Source organism: Scyliorhinus canicula, chromosome 20 (assembly GCF_902713615.1).
Source record: "Scyliorhinus canicula chromosome 20, sScyCan1.1, whole genome shotgun sequence".
NCBI classification, from domain to species: Eukaryota; Metazoa; Chordata; class Chondrichthyes; order Carcharhiniformes; family Scyliorhinidae; genus Scyliorhinus; species Scyliorhinus canicula.
The window spans coordinates 63,237,073-63,253,360 of NC_052165.1; the positions used below are offsets into that span (position 1 = coordinate 63,237,073).

Here is a 16,288-nt window from a genome sequence, read left to right on the forward strand (position 1 = left end):
ATTTGTTCTGACTTCACAACAATACTCATCTTCGCACTTTGGCCGATGCTATTAGAGGGGCCGGTTTATCTTCACAAAACATGTCAAGGAATGGTTTATAGCCCAGAACACAGAACATAGAATTTACAGTGCAGGAGGAGGCCACTTGGCCCATCAAGTCTGCATCGACCCTTGGAAAGACTACTCCACCTAAGCCCACACTTCCACCCTGTCCCCGTAACCCAGTAACCCCTTCTAACCTTTTTGGACACTGAGGGCACGGCGAGAAGGTGCAGACTCCTCACAGAGTGACCCAAGCCGGGAGGATGGTAAAGTATCGGCCATAAACATATTGATGCTACCAAATTGCTCTTCCCGAAATGACTTTTGGCTGCTTGCTGAGATATTATTCTAATTATGCTGGTTGGCATGCAATACCTCAGCCAAGTGGTCATCCTTTATCTGTGAATCTTGATTAATAAGATGTCAGAGGTTGTGGGGAGTAGGCAGGAGAATGGGGATAAGAAAAATATCAGCCATGATTGAATGGCAGAGCAGACGCGATGGGCCGAGTGGCCTAATTCTGCTCCTATGTCCTTTATGGTCTCACCTTGACAGTGAGCGTCAATGGACTAGTATGCCCTGCAGTTATCATCACTAGTTACTGACACTGCTTTCTGCTTGTTAATGGCTGTCACTAGGCAGTATTACCCACTATCAACTTTGGAATATAAGTGATAAAAGAATACAGTTGCATAGTAATTATGTGTAACTCATAAAACTGTTCAGCAATCTTTGGACAACAGTCAATTGAATGATCAATCAGATATAAAAGGGTTGAAGAAGCTCAAGCTCTTCGTTCTCTTTGGAGTGCTCCGCTCTATTTCATTTTTGCATACAATCTTTGCTGTTGAACTTTGGTTCATAAAAAAAAAATCACCTGTTGCCATGGACGTGAGAGGCACAGAAAGCGAAGCTATAATGCAGCAGTGTTGGATCTATCATTGTGCCACCGTCTGCACGTTCTATCAGCTCCTTGAGATAGCAGAGATGACGATGACACCCTCGCAGCCCGTAGCGGGAACAGTATTCATCCAGAACAAATACCTGGCCAGGACTAAACCAACCCTAAGGGATAAGCAGAATAGAATTCCAAGGTAAGATAGTGCTACAATTTATCATTAATCTCAGGCGTTTCAATTTGGCTGCATTGTAAATCGCGAGACTCATATTTAAAACAGAATAATATAATGAAAAATACAACAATTAAAGCAGATCCGTGAATGTTTCGGACTAGTTGAGGTTCATGCCAGAATGAATGTTATATTCTTTCTTTCCTAATTGTTTAATTTTCTCTCTCTCCCTGGACTCTCTTTCCAGCAGGGTAACCAAGAATGTTAGTCTTGCTGACGAGGGGCATTCCTCAAATATAATGAGTCCAGCTTTGTGCCTCTGTGAGAGGCACTCCTCACAACCTAAAGCTTGGCCAATAGCTAGTAGAATGTAGAACTGGCTGGCAGTCTGAGAACTCGGGGATTCAACCTCGCCAGTCGTCAAAACACTTCAACTGCCGTGATAAAACACTGCAGGACCTTGTTCGCTATTTCCCAGTGCCAGAGAAGGAATGGAAACTTTACAGAAGCCACGATGGGCTTTCATAACAAACAAAATCTGCCCTATTATTACAATAAGGCACTCAAATTCATTAATTGTGCATAATTGGTTTGTCAAATTGCTCCTCAATGAGCTCAGCCACTTGCAAAATTATCCACAGACTGCATTGGAACAGTGACAATAAAACATTCAGATCAATTTCCTTTGTCATCTAAGTAGAAACAATTGTAACAGCAACAGCAGCAAGAAATTGTATTGTGGGCGGCACGGTGGCACAGTGATTAGCATTGCTGCCTACGGCGCTGAGGACCCGGGTTCGAATCCCGGCCCTGGGTCACTGTCCATGTGGAGTTTGCACGTTCTCCCCGTGTTTGCGTGGGTTTCACTCCCACAACCCAAAGATGTGCAGGTTAGGTGGATTGGCCACGTTAAATTGCCCCTTAATTGGAAAAAATGAATTGGATATTCTAAATTTAAAAAAAAAGAAATTGTATTGTAAAGACAGTCCAGTCCAAAGTTATTCCGATCATTGACAATATCACTCAGTATATAAGATTAATCAATATATTTATATTACACACTCTCTGTGGTGCTGATTGACATTTAACACTTTGAAATTCATTTACGTGATGTGGGCATCGCTGGTTTGACCAGCAATTATTGCCCATCCCTAGTTGCCCTTCAGAAGGTGGTGGTGGTGGTTCTTGAACTGCTCTTTGTCCTGTGGGTACACCGACTGTGCTGTTAGGGAGGGCATTCCAGGATGTTGCCTCGGTGACAATGAAGGAACGGCGATATATTTCCAAGTCAGGGCGGTGAGTGACGTGGAGGAGAACCTCCAAATGGTGGGTTCCCAGGTATCTGCTGCTCTTATCTTTCTAGATGGTAGAAGTCATGGGTTTAGAAGGTTTCGTCTAAGAAACCTTGGTGGGTTACTGCAGTGCATCTTGTAGATGGTACATACGGCTGCCACTGTACGTCAGTGGTGGAGGGTCTGAATGTTTGTGGAAGGGGGAGCAATCAAACGGGCTGCTTTGTCCTGGATGGTGTCGAGCTTCTTGAGTGTTGTTGGAGCTGCACTCATCTAGGATAGTGGAGAGTATTCCATTACACTCCTGACTTGATGTGGAGATGCCAGCGTTGGACTGGGGTGAGCACAGTAAAAAGTCTTACAACACCAGGTTAAAGTCCAACATGTTTGTTTCAAACACTAGCTTTCGGAGCACTGCTCCTTCCTCAGGAAGACTTGTAAGACTTCTTACTGTACTCCTGACTTGTGCCTTGTACATGGTGGACAGGCTTTGGGGGGGGGGGGGGGGGGGGGTCAGGAAATGGGTTACTTGCCGCAGGATTCCTAGTCTTTGACCTGCCCTGATAGCCACAGTATTAATGTGGCTAGTCCAGTTCAGTTTCTGAGCAATGGTAACTTCCAGGATGTTGATAGTGAGGGATTCAGCGTTGGTAATGCCATTGAATGTCAAGGAGCGATGGTTTGATTCTCTCTTATTGGAGATGGTCATTGCCTGGCACTTGTATGGCGTGAATGTTACTTGCCACTTGTCAGCCCAAGCTTGCATATTGTCCAGGTCTGGCTGTATTTGCAGGTGGACGGCTTCAGTGTCTGAGTCATCATGAATTGTGCTGAACATTGTGCAGTCATCTGCGAACAGCCCCACATCTGACCTTATGTTGGAAGGGAGGTCATTGATGAAGCAGCTGAGGATGGTTGGGCCGAGAACAACTTAGTCCAGTAAACCTTCTCTAAATTTCTTCGAATGCATTTACATATTTCCTTAAATAAGACGACCAATAGTGTACACAGGACTCCAGATGTGGTCTCAGCAGTGCCCTGTACAACTAAAGCATAACCTCCCTACCTTTGTAATCTATTCCCCACACAAAAAAATTATCTGTTAGCTTTCCTAATTACTCGTTCTACCTGTACACCAGCCTTTTGTGATTCATGCACGAGGGCACCCAGATTCCTCTGTACCTCAGAGCTCTGTAATCTCTCACCATTTAGATAATAAACTTCTTTTTTATTCTTCCTGTCAAAATGGACAATTTCACATCTGTCCACATAATACTCCATTTTTGCCCACTCACTTAACCTATGACCTTTTGTAGCCTCCTTACATCCTCCTCACATTTCATTTTCCTATCTAGCTTTGTGTCGTCAGCAAATTTAGCAACAATACCTTCAGTCCCTCATCCAAATCATTTATATAAACTGGAAAAAGTTAAGGCGCCAGCACAGATCCCTGTAGCACGTCACTCGTCACATCTTGCCAACTAGAGGAGGGTGCAGAGGGTGGTGAAGGAACCAAGAAGAGGGTAAAACCTGCTTGACCTCGCCCTCACCAATCTACCTGTCACAGATGCATCTGCCCATGACCGTATCAGTAGATGGGACCACCGCATAGTCCTTGTGGAAACAAAGTCTATTCTTCACTTTGACGATACCCTCCATTGTGTTGTGTGGCACTAATATGGGGAGGCGTTGGTGTAGTGGTATTGTCACTGGACTAGTAATCTAGAAACCCAGAGTAATGCTCTGCATGGTGATCCTGGATCGAATCCCACCACGGCACATGGCGAAATAAAAGTCTGAAATGGAAAGTGTAATGATGATGATGAAACTATCATTATTGTTTGGCAAATCTACCATCCTCATCGGACTCCACAGCAATATGGTTGATCTTAAAATGCCCTCAGAATTTCCCACTTTACTATTACCATCTAGCAGGGGGATCAACCTTCATTCAATGAAGTGTGCAGAAAGGCAAATCTAAAAATGAGATGTTAACTTGGTGAAGCTACAACACAGCACTATTTAAATGTCACACAGCCGGAGCTGCATGCATTAGCAATCCCATAACCAATGGTATAGATCAAAGCTCAACATTCCTGCTACATCTAGTTGTGAATAGTGGAGGACAGTGGAACAACAAGGACAAGGCTCCATAAATATCCCCATCTGCAGTGATAGGGTGCAAGGCTGCATTTGCAACAATCTTCAGTGAAGGGCCAAGAGGATAACTCATATTGGTCCCCAGCATCACAGATGCCAGCTATTTTCAGCTAATTTGATTAACTCCACGTTATTTAAAGAAATTACTTGACACTGTATACTGAAAAGGCTATGCACCCTGACAACATTCCGGCAGTAGGACTGAAGACTTGGTCTCCAGAATTAGCCGTGCCCAGAGCTAAGCGCTTCCAGTACAGCTACAACACTGCAATACTGGCATCTAGCCAACAATGTGGAAAATTTCCCAGGTATGTCCTGGAAAAAACAGGGCAAATCCAACCGATCTGATTACTGCACCATCAGTCTACTCTCGGTCATCAGCAAAATGATGGAAAGGGTCATCGAGAGTATTATCGAGCGGTACTTACTTAGTAATAACATGTTCACTGACACTCATTTTGGGTTCTCCCAGGGCCACTCGACTCCTGACATCATTACAGCTTTTGTCCAAATGTGCACAAAAGAGGGGGGAGAGTGATTGCATCAAGGCAGCATGTAACCGCGTGTGACATCGAGGAGCCCCAGCAAATCTGGGATCAATGAGAATCAGGGGGCAATCTCTCCACTAGCTGGAGTCACACCTAGCACAAGGGAAGACCAGGCCATCGTTGCAGGAGTTTCTCGGCGTAGTGTCCTGGGTCAACAAACTTCTGCTGCTTCATCACCAGCCTACCCTCCATCATGAGGTCAGAAGTGGGGATGTTGTCTGATTGTTGCAAAATGTTAAGCATCATTCGTGACTCCTCAGATACTGAAGCAATCTCTGCCCATTTGCAGCATGACCCGGACAATGTTCAGGCTTGATTTAAAAGTGGCACGTAACATTCAAGCCACAGGGCATCAGGGTAGCATGGTGGTTAGAATAAATGCTTCACAGCTCCAGGGTCCCAGGTTCGATTCCCGGCTGGGTCACTGTCTGTGTGGAGTCTGCACGTCCTCCCGCTGTGTGCGTGGGTTTCCTCCGGGTGCTCCGGTTTCCTCCCACAGTCCAAAGATGTGCGGGTTAGGTGGATTGGCCATGCTAAATTGCCTGTAGTGTCCTAATAAAAGTAAGGTTAAGGGGGAGGTTGTTGGGTTACGGGTATAGGGTGGATACGTGGGTTTGAGTAAGGTGATCATGGCTCGGCACAACATTGAGGGGCGAAGGGCCTGTTCTGTGCTGTACTGTTCTATGTTCTATGTTCTAGGAGTGCCAGGCAATGACCATCTCCACCAAGAGAGAATCTAACCATTCCCCCTCAACAGTCTGACATTGCTGAATCCCTCCCTTTATCAACAGCCTGGTGGTTACCATTGACTAGCAACTGAAGTGGACCAGCCATATAAACACTGTGCAAGAAAGCAGGTTAGAGGCCGGGAATTCTGCAGAGCTTAACTCACCTCCTGACTCCCCAAAGCCTGTCCACCAGCTAGAAGGCACAAGCCAGTGTGAAGGAATAGTCCGCTTTAATAATTATCATAGAATTTACAGTGCAGAACGAGTCCATTCGGTCCATCGAGTCTGCACCAGCTCTTGGAAAGAGCACTCTACCCAAGCCCACACCTCCACCCTATCCCCGTTATCCAGCAACCCCATCTAACCCAAGATCAATTTAGCATGGCCAATCCAGCTAACTTGCACATCTTTGGACTGAGAGGGAAACCGGAGCACCTGGAGGAAACCCACGCAGACACGGGGAGAAAGTGCAGACTCCGCACAGACAGGGGAATCCAAGCGGGAATTGAACCTGGGACCCTGGCGCTGTGAAGCCATAGTACTAACGACTATGCTACCGTGCTGCCCTGGCCGCTTGATTGCCGGAGGATTCCAGCTCCAACAATATCCGAGAGATTTTACATTATCCTGAACACAGCAGCCCACTTGATTGGCATCCCGCCCACCACCTTAAACATTCAGTTCCTGCACCAACAATGCACAGAGGCGGCAGGGTGCATGGCCCACAACATGTAAAAGAAAAAGGGTGGCAGGCGCATGGCAATCTCACCACCTGCAAGTTCCCTTTCAAGTCACACATCATCCTGACTTGAAAAGCATATCACCATTCCTCCACTGTTTCTGGGTCAAAATCCTGGAACTCCCTCCCTAACAGCACTGTGAGTGTATCTACACCACAGGGACTGCAACGGTTCAAGGCGGCAGCTTGCCACCACTTTCTCAAGGGAAATTATGGGTGGGCAATAAATAGTGGCCTAGCCCACACACTGGCATAGATATTTTGGGCTGAATGGCTGAATGGTGTAAAATTCCATGTAATTCACAGAAATGTGATACAACAAAAAGTGACATCAAGTCAAAGGTGAAGATATTATGTCAGGTGAACTGATCAAAGAGATAGGTTTTAACAGGCAATAAAGAGGACCTAAAGCTACTGATAATAGATAAGACCCCTCACTCTGGCATTTTGATATATTTGAGCATATGGTGGTATTTTCTGTCCACATGCTTTATCATGGGGCCTCAGGCATTCTGACTGTTCTTGTGAACAGGAGCCACTTCCTGTCACACCTTGGCTTCCATGGCAAAAGAAAAACAGACTCCTTACTTTTTGGCTTTGCCGCTGAGCCATTAAGCTGAGAGGTCACTAGCGTAAGGCCCAACATCTTCTATGTGTTCTTTCCAAAATCAGTGTCCAGTCAACATGAGAACATAAAGTTGATTTGTGAGGGCTAACAACATCCTTATCTTACCCTTTAGTATGAGTATGGTGGCCTGCATATCTGTGTACCTGGGAGGACCTGGAAATCTTAGGGCCCAGGGACAAAGGTCAGTAAAATAAGCCTTCTCATCTTGTGTATTTAAAATTAAAACAGCAATGGTTTGCATTTATACATTGCCTTTCATAACCTGAGAGTATCCCAAAATGTGTTCCAGCCAATAAACTATTACAAATGGACACAGAATCCCCATATCACAAGATGCATCCAGGGATAGCAAACATTAGGAAAATGATCTAGTAAAATAACTGACAATTATTCTCCAGGAGAGAAAGTGCTAATCATAATCAGTTTCTGACAGACCAATGTCCTATATGCAGGAATGTCCATTGCTGATTGTATGGAAGGTTTTGTGAGAATACTGGCATGAAACCTTAAACATCCTGATCATTACAGTTAGCACAATATATGCTTTAAGATAAAAAATATGAAAAAGAAATAGGAGCACGATTCAACGACCCCAATGCACCTGGCGTGGTAAATCGCATGCGAGCCCCAAATTGGGCTCCACGTTGCGCCAATTACGAGTCACCCGACTCGCGCTGCCTGGCACAATCTGAATATTTAAATACACAGGCGCTGGATTCACCCTGCGCCCGGTACTCAATGGCCCAGCCTGGGAGACCTAACCAGGTGGACCAGGCATGACAGCACCTGGGGGGGGGCTATTGGAGACACCCGAGTGGTAGGGGATAGGGCAGGTGTGACACCCTGGCATTTGGGCACCGTGGCACTGCCAGGGTGCCAGGCTGGTATTGCCAAGGGTCAGGCCCGGGGGGGGGGGGGGGGGGGGGGGGGGGGGGGGGGGGGGGGGGGGGGAAGGAGGGGGGCCTTGCCAGTTGGAGGAGGGTGGGGTCTTCCTGGGTGCCTCCCCAAGGTTGCGAGGGAAGAGGGGAGAATTAAAAAAAGCAGGGGCAGCCTAAAAGGCCAGAGGGGTTAGATCGGGGCTGCCATACAAAATGGCGCCCAATATAAGCTCGGCAGCAAGGAATTCACTCTAAGTGTGATCTCAGTGGAGAGAATTTCCCCGAGGCCAGAAAAATGACAAAGTGCCGTTGGAAAGCGGGATGTTTCCAACGCTGCAAGCGGCGAGAAACACGCCACGAAATGCGCTGTCAGCGGAATTTAATCGCATCCCAGAACCACTTTTGTCTCGTGTGTAATAACCTTTCAGCGTTCATGGTGGCTTCAATATTCAGTTTAGTCATATATGTATTTCACACATAGTCTACTTTGTTCCCTGAACCCCAGCTTTGACAAACCAGGGGACTGGATACGATGACAAAAGAATCACAAGCAAGCATTATAAGCTTTATACTAGGTTAAAAAGAGGCAAGGACACAGTGTGTAGGAGAGTCACTATTTACAATGCTGAGGTTCACATACTATTAATATTGTATTTCTTGTTGGACCCTTAAATGTGCTGTTGAAGCAATTCATATTGAGGCAAAACAGAATCAACTCACACACAAAAATCAATAAAGCAACTTCTATTGTCTCCTTTTTTATATACCAAGGGCAGCAGCAGAGGAAGAATAATTTTTTTCTGCAGGAACGTATTGAATTAGGAACTTTCAATGTTCAAGCCTTTAGGAAAAGGTTGATTTGTGTGTCGAAACATTCAACCGAGTGCTGAACTGAATTTAAAAGGACCTTATTTAAAAGTATTGCACTTGTGCATTGTGTGTCGCAAAATGGAGAAAGGTAGTTGCTGAATGGTCAGTCCCTCTATGACCAAGTTTAAAAAAGATCATAGAAAACTGACTATTCTGGAGAAATGGATGCAGGAACAAAACGTTGAAGATAACAGCACATATGCTGAAAAGCAGTCATTGTTGGAATGTCAGAAAATCAGCAGCAATTTCTGCACAGGAACATCAATGTGATATTGGTCAGAATATGTTTTATTGACGTTGGTTGATGGGTAAACATTGGCCAAGGTAACTTCCATGTTCCTCTTTGAAATAATGCCAAAGCATGGTTCATTTTCATCTGAAGCTAATGACCCAATGTAACAGTTCATTCAAAAGACAGCAGACTGAATTCTCCCATCTGGGATTAGGTCCCTTGGGGGAGGCGGGAACGCACTGAGTTTCCCACTGAAGAGGCCGACAGACCTCCTTAAATATGCAACTGGATGTTTTGCACCGTATTCTGTGGCAGGGCAGGCCTGATGGTGTGTCGCCTGCTGTCCTACCTTGGTGCCATATTGAAAAAGCACGTAACACCACTGACCCACGATTGAAGAAAGAAGATGGACCTCATGAAAATGAAGATGGATCTTCAGGAACATTCTGAGGCTGGAAGATGGACCTCCTCGATGACGGATTCTGGAAGATCCACCAGTAGATGTTGTCCCCAGCCGCGGCTGGGGTGTTCGAGGTCGCGGGCAGCCTCCATTCTGAACTCTGGAGGCAACGCCAGGTATTGATCAGATGAGTCCACACCACGTTGAGTGATTGTTCATGTTGTTCCAGATGTGTTTTCCCACCGGCTCCGCTGAGAATCGGGCGCGGGTGGAAGATTCTGGTTGGGCCTTCACCTGCATCCCTTCAGTAGGATACTCCTTTGTTTCACACTGGCCATCAGCAGGTTTCCCGATCCGTCTTGGCAAACACCAGTTGCGGATACTGTGCATGCCGGCGCAAAACCAATGTTTGCACTCCGGCTAAATTCTTCCCTCCCACCAGCCACCATTGAATCTCCTGATGAGGCCATGGGAGACTCCCTCCCAGCGGCCGGGATTTTCCCCTCGTTGCACTAAGTCTGACAGGAGGTGTGAAAAATGGAATTCCACCCATCGGCAACATTGGCGGATTTTCATGCTGAGTCATCCGCTTCCCGCCACATTAACTATGCATGCACGGGAAACATGCGGGATCGCAGGCAGGCACCCTCTGATTCACCTATCCCACTGTCAGTTTCCTCATTCTGGGCACCATTTTTAACAGCACTCGTGCACAGCTTTCTTAATGTCTGCTGCCCAGAATTGCTCTAGGAAGACAGGGCTCCAAATTGGTAGAAGCAAGCAGCTCTGAAATTCACTGGAACTTATGCTGGATTCAGTCAAGGCCGTCATGACGTCCACTGCCCCGTGATGTCCAGAGGAGTTCCACGAACCTCATCACTCCGGTTTGGCAGCCGGTGGCTACGGTGGACGGTGCCAATGAAGCACAGAAACAGTCAGTCACCCAGGGCAGAAAGAGGATGACTGATCCCAATTGTGCCAGCAGTGTAAGTCAACCATCTCATCACTCAACTCACATGCTCACCGGATCTCACCCACTGACAGCTTAAGCGACATCACCACTCACTCTCTTGTATATCCATCTTGCCTCATACCCTCTGCAGTCACATCCTCATTGGGTCCATGGCTGCACTCACCACCGAAAAATGGCAGGCATCTTATTTTCTGTATCCTGTCCACACTCTCCATCGGTCATTATTGGGGGCAGCACGGTAGCATTGTGGTTAGCACAATTGCTTCACAGCTCCAGGGTTCCAGATTTGATTCCCGGCATGGGTCACTGTCTGTGTGGAGTCTGCATCTTCCCGTGTGGGCGTGGGTTTCCTCCGGGTGCTCCGGTTTCCTCCCACAGTCCAAAGATATGCAGGTTAGGTGGATTGGCCATGCTAAATTGTCCTTAGAGTCCAAAATTGCCCTTAGTGTTGGGAGGGGTTCTGGGTAATGGGTGGAGGTGTGGGCTTGGGTAGGGTGCTCTTTCCAGGAGCCGGTGCAGACTCGATGGGACAAATGGCTTCTTTCTGCACTGTAAATTCTATGATCTATGATTATTCAGGATGAGCTCGTACACAAAGGGCATGGACGCGGAGTGGCCAAAATGAAGGTTCTGACCCCTGAGGAGAATTGAACTATCAAGCTGGCCAGAGAGAATGTGGACCTGCACCGATGGTGAGATAGACGGCGCACCCAAGTGAGGGTCCCACATCAGCTCAATCTCTCAGGCAACCGGTATGGTGGCACAGTGGTTAGCACTGCTGTCTAAGCGCCAGGGACCCGGGTTCAGTTCTGGCCTCGGGTCACTGTCTGTGTGGAGTTTGCACTTTGTCCCCGTGTCTGTGTGGGTTTCCTCTGGGTGCTCCGGGGCCTTCCACCCAGGTCACTCTGGGAGTGTCCACAGCTTATCCCAATCCCCTCTTCCATCACAACCAGCTCCACAGAAGCTCCAGCTCGGGCCGCCAGGTCTCAGTCCTCCATAGTCGGAGAATTTTACAGCACAGAAAGAGCCCCTTTGGCCCACTGTGTCTGTGCCAGCCATCAGGCACCTTTGTGTTCTAATCCCATTTACATCACTTGGTCTGTAGCCTTGCATGCTATGGAGTTTCAAGTGCTCAACTAAATGCTTTCAAATGTTGTGAGGGTCCCTGCCTCTACTGCCCTTTCATGCAGTGAGATCCAGATTCCCACCGCCTTCTGGGATGAAAGGTTTTTCTCAAATTTCCTCTAAATCTCCCATTCCTGCCTTAAATCTAAGCCTGACCCCTCTACTAAGGGGAAACGTTTTTTCCTGTCTACTTTGTCTATCTTCCTCATAATTTTGTACACCAATCAGTTTCCCCCTCAGACCTCACTGCTCTAAGGGAAGCAACCCCAGCCTAACCAGCCACTCTTCATAGCTCCAGCCCAGACAACACCCTGTCGCATCTCCTCTGCGCGCTTTCAAATGTAATCATGCCTTCAAGGTCACCATAATGTGGAGATGCCGGCGTTGGACTGGGGTGAGCACAGTAAGAAGTCTTACAACAACAGGTTAAAGTCCATCAAGTTTGTTTCAAATCACTCGCTTTCGGAGCACTGCTCCTTCCTCAAGTGAATGAAGAGGTAATTTCCAGAAACATATATAGACAAAGTCAAAGATGCAATATGATGCTTTGTATGCGAGCATTTGCAGGTAATTAAGTCTTTACAGATCCAGAGGGGTAACCCCAGGTTAAAGAAGTGTGAATTGTCTCAAGCCAGGAAAGTTGGTACAAGACAGCTGCTCGTCTGAGCAGATCCTGTGTATAGGGAGGGCTTGTCCATAGGGGATGGCTTCTTGAGGTCATCATAGACAACAGGGCGTAGCTGCCAGCAGTCTGCCTCCACCTCTGCTGTGGATGTCGGAGAGCACCAAGATGTAGCAGTAGGGTTAGAGAAGTTAAAAAGGTTTAGGAGTACAACAGTGGCATGTGTGTTCACAACATGTATATAATGTTTACAAATGTAAATAGAATCACACCCATTTCACATCTCCTCTGGTGTATGCCTCCTCTTTATGATGAGCTGTGTTGCTGTCAATCAGGTGCAATATCATGGTCCCTCCTCCCATTATCACAGAAGCCGCTGTCACGGGATTCTCCTATAGGTGGTGTGCTTCCATATCACCACAGTGTGTGGCCCTTTTCCAGATCACTCTCGGCTGGTGATGCATTGACCTAAATGCTAAGTGGGCTTGTGGACCGAACCTCATTCACATGCTTTGCAGGATCATGTCATATTTAATCTTTGCTCTGTAAGATTGAGGCAACTCCATCTGTCGGTTCAGTTTTCATGCTATGAGCCCATACTCCAGAGTTTCTGTGCGCTGCTGTCTGCCAATTTGTGCTTCCAACTGTCCGAACGCACATCCGCTACACTGACCAATACGTGGGTGCACCTTGCCACATCAAGACGCCAAAGCTGTGACCCTGTCAGCCGCATTATTGCCCTGCCTCTTGAGCCTACAACCTTGAGCGTTTCTCAACCTGTAATTGCCTGGATTGAGGGCACAGGCATCCCATGGTAATGTTGAGGTGCAGCGCTGGTGTCCCATCATTGCAATACTCACCGAGGTGAGTGATACTAATTGCAAATGGTGATATTGGGCCATTAAATTGGGCCTCTGAGCAAGATCTGGAAGCACACGTCATAGATTTAGACAGATTCCCTCATTTGGGAATGCACAGACCAGTTGGGTGCCCCTTTAATTGCAGCCATATCCTTTCCCCTGACCCCCAGTGCATGCACCAGTCCTCCAATCTGTCCTCAGAGTCATCACCAGCAGAGCATCTCCTCGCTTTAATTTTGTACTGCGCCTCGCTGCAGGTGGAAGATGGTGGTGCTGTGATCTCACTGCCAGAGTAGCTTGGACCCTCCCTGTGAGTGTGGAAACCCTTCCCATCATCCCGGAGAACCTTAACATGCTGGGCACAGCTGAGACTGGCCTGACATGTCCTCCCACTTCATGGACCGGAGCAAGGACATCCTTTGCCAGTTCAACAAGGTAAACTAAAGCATATCTTCACTCAGAAATCCTCCCTATCTGGCCCCAAGCGGCTTCTGTCATTCTCTCTCCATCCTGGCACTGAGGATGCTAACCTCTGCAGCCTCCTTCCCAGTCATCTGACTGACTGCAACCTTTCCCATTCATATCTCTTTGAGTAGCCCCTTCCCATGGTTGAGGACAGTTACACTCCTACCCCAGTGCAGCCATTGCCCTGCAGCCTATTAAAAGCCACCACTGCCTTTCCGCAGGGTCTGGTCGGCAGAGACTTACCTGTGAGACTGCATGAGACTCTCCAGTAAATTGACCAAAAGAACAATGCATTTGTTTACTGATAAATATATGAAAGCAAAAATATATGAAAGTAGTTTCATTAAAATTTAGAACAATAGTACAGATCCTACTCAAGTGTTCATAACGTCTGGTAGAATCCAAACTTTCTTACAGAGCAAACAGTGGAGTCGGGGTTATGATACAATGAGAAATCCGTCAGAGAGACTTCCTGGGCATCAACTGGACATTCAGAAAATAATGGTAGGATTGGGCAGTCAACACAGATTTCCAAAAGGAAAACCATATTTGGAAAAAACTGTTGGGAGTTTTTTTTTGAGGATGTTACTGGGACAATAGATAAGGTGAAACATTAGATGTGGCGTACTTTGATTTTCAGTAAGCTTTCGATAAGCTTCCATGCAGGTCATTAAGCAAAAGTGGAGCATATGGAATTGGGGCTTCTACAATGGCATGAACCGAGGATTGGTTAACGGACAGAAAACAGAGAGTCGAGGTAAACGGATCATTCTCAGGTTGGCAGGCTATGACTAGTATGGCACTACAAGGATCAGTGCTTGGTCCCCAGCTATTCACAATATATATATATCAATGATTTGGATGTGGGACCAAATGTAATATTTCCACGTTTCTTGATGACACAAAACATGTGGGAATGTAAGTTATGAGGAGGATGTAAAGTAGCTTCAAGGGGATTTAGACAAGCTACGTGCATGGGTAAGAACATGGCAGATGGAATATAATGGGGAAAAATGTTAAGCTGTCCACTTTGGCAAGAAAAAAAAACAGAAATGCAAAGTATTTCTCGAATGAGGAAGATTAAAAAGTGTTGAGGTCCAAAAGGGTGTTGTTCGTGTTCCTACGTCACTGATAGCTAACCTGCAGGTGCTACATGCAATTAGGATGACAAATGGTATGTTAGCCTTTACTGCAAGAGAATTTGAGGGCAGGAGTAAGGAAGTCTTGCTGCAGTTTTGTAGACGTTTGGTGAGGCCACAGCTGAAGTAGTGTGTGCAGTTTTGGTCTCATTATTTATTGAAAGATATAGTGGCTGCAGAGGGAAAGCAATAATTCCTAGGATGCCGGGATTGTCCTATGATGGGAGATTGAGGGGACTGAACCTGAGGTTGGGGAGGTGGGGGCTGGGGGGGGGGGTATAGAACCAGACACAGTCCCAGAGTAAGACTTAGGCAATTTAGTACTGAGGTGAGGAGAAATTTCTTCAGTCAGAGGATGGTAAAACTTTGGAATTCTCTGGTATTACTCCAGCAAATCTTTGATGAACCCTTGTCAAGGTTTTGACATCCTTCCTAAGATGTGCCCAGAATTGAGGCCCAACTGGTACTTTATGAAGATTTAGCACAATCTCTTTGCTTTTGTCCAATTTTCTTTCTATTATTGTGGCCAAACACTCTCTGGGCGTGAATCACGCCAGCTGCCGTATTCTCCAGCGCCATTTTTCGGGTAGGGGCGGGATTCCAGCCATGCCGATTGGGGGCAGTTGGCAGACCCCCCCTCCCCCGACGATTCTCCAGGCCCTGATGGGCCGAGCGACCGTCCATTTTTGGCCAGTCCCACCGGCGTGAATCATGTAGCGGCGCGACCTGGCAGGTAAGTCAATGAGGGCCCCCACGGTGGCCTGGCCCGCGATCGGGGCACACCGATCTGCGGGCGGGCTTGTTCCGTGGGGGCATTTCTTCCTTCTGCCCTGGCCCCTGTAGGGCTCCGACATGGCTGGTGTGGTGAAGAGAACCCCCCGCGCATGCGGCAAAATACGCCGGCCGGTCTGCGCATGCATGGAACCACGCCGTCCGTTCTGCGCATCTGTTAGATCACGTCGGCCCTTGGGCGCATGCGCGGACTCGCACCAGCTGTAGCGGCGTCCACCTAGCCCCCTAGACAGCTGAGAATTCCTCACCTTGGGGGTCCGTTGGCGCCGGTTTTCCTGCCGGCGAGGGGGCTTAGTCCCCAGAAAAGAGAATCCCGGCCTATATGAAGCCTCGTACCAACCCCATACCAGCCTCCCTGAACAGGCACCGGAATGTGGCAACTAGGGGCTTTTCACAGTAACTTCATTTGAAGCCTACTTGTGACAATATGCAATTCATTCCATTTCATATGTTCCATTTAAAATCCTCCTCAAAATATCCATTCCACTTTTAAGGGTTTGTAATGGTATAACTCCAGATCTTTCTGTACCTGCAGTCCCTTTAAAACTGGGACATTTTGTTCATTAGCTCTCCTCACTCCAAAGCAAAGTGTATTACTTTACACTTCTTTCCATGTCATTACACCTGACATGTACCTGCCCATTTCACTCGTCAATTAAATCTTCCTGAAGTCTGTTGTCACCCTCCTTTTCGATTACCACATTGCTGAATCTTGTACCATCTGA

The 16,288-nt window shown here is 47.2% G+C and overlaps 1 protein-coding gene across 31 annotated transcripts in view; it reads right to left on the reverse strand.

Annotated features, from left to right (window-relative positions):
• Positions 1-16,288, reverse strand: part of cadps2 (Ca++-dependent secretion activator 2) — an 858,338-nt gene that overhangs the window by 264,388 nt on the left and 577,662 nt on the right. For all 31 annotated transcript variants that reach the window (XM_038780116.1, XM_038780122.1, XM_038780121.1 and 28 more), the window contains one exon: positions 920-1,107. In XM_038780116.1, the coding sequence (XP_038636044.1) occupies positions 920-1,107 (188 nt within the window). The remainder of the gene's footprint in view (positions 1-919; positions 1,108-16,288) is intronic.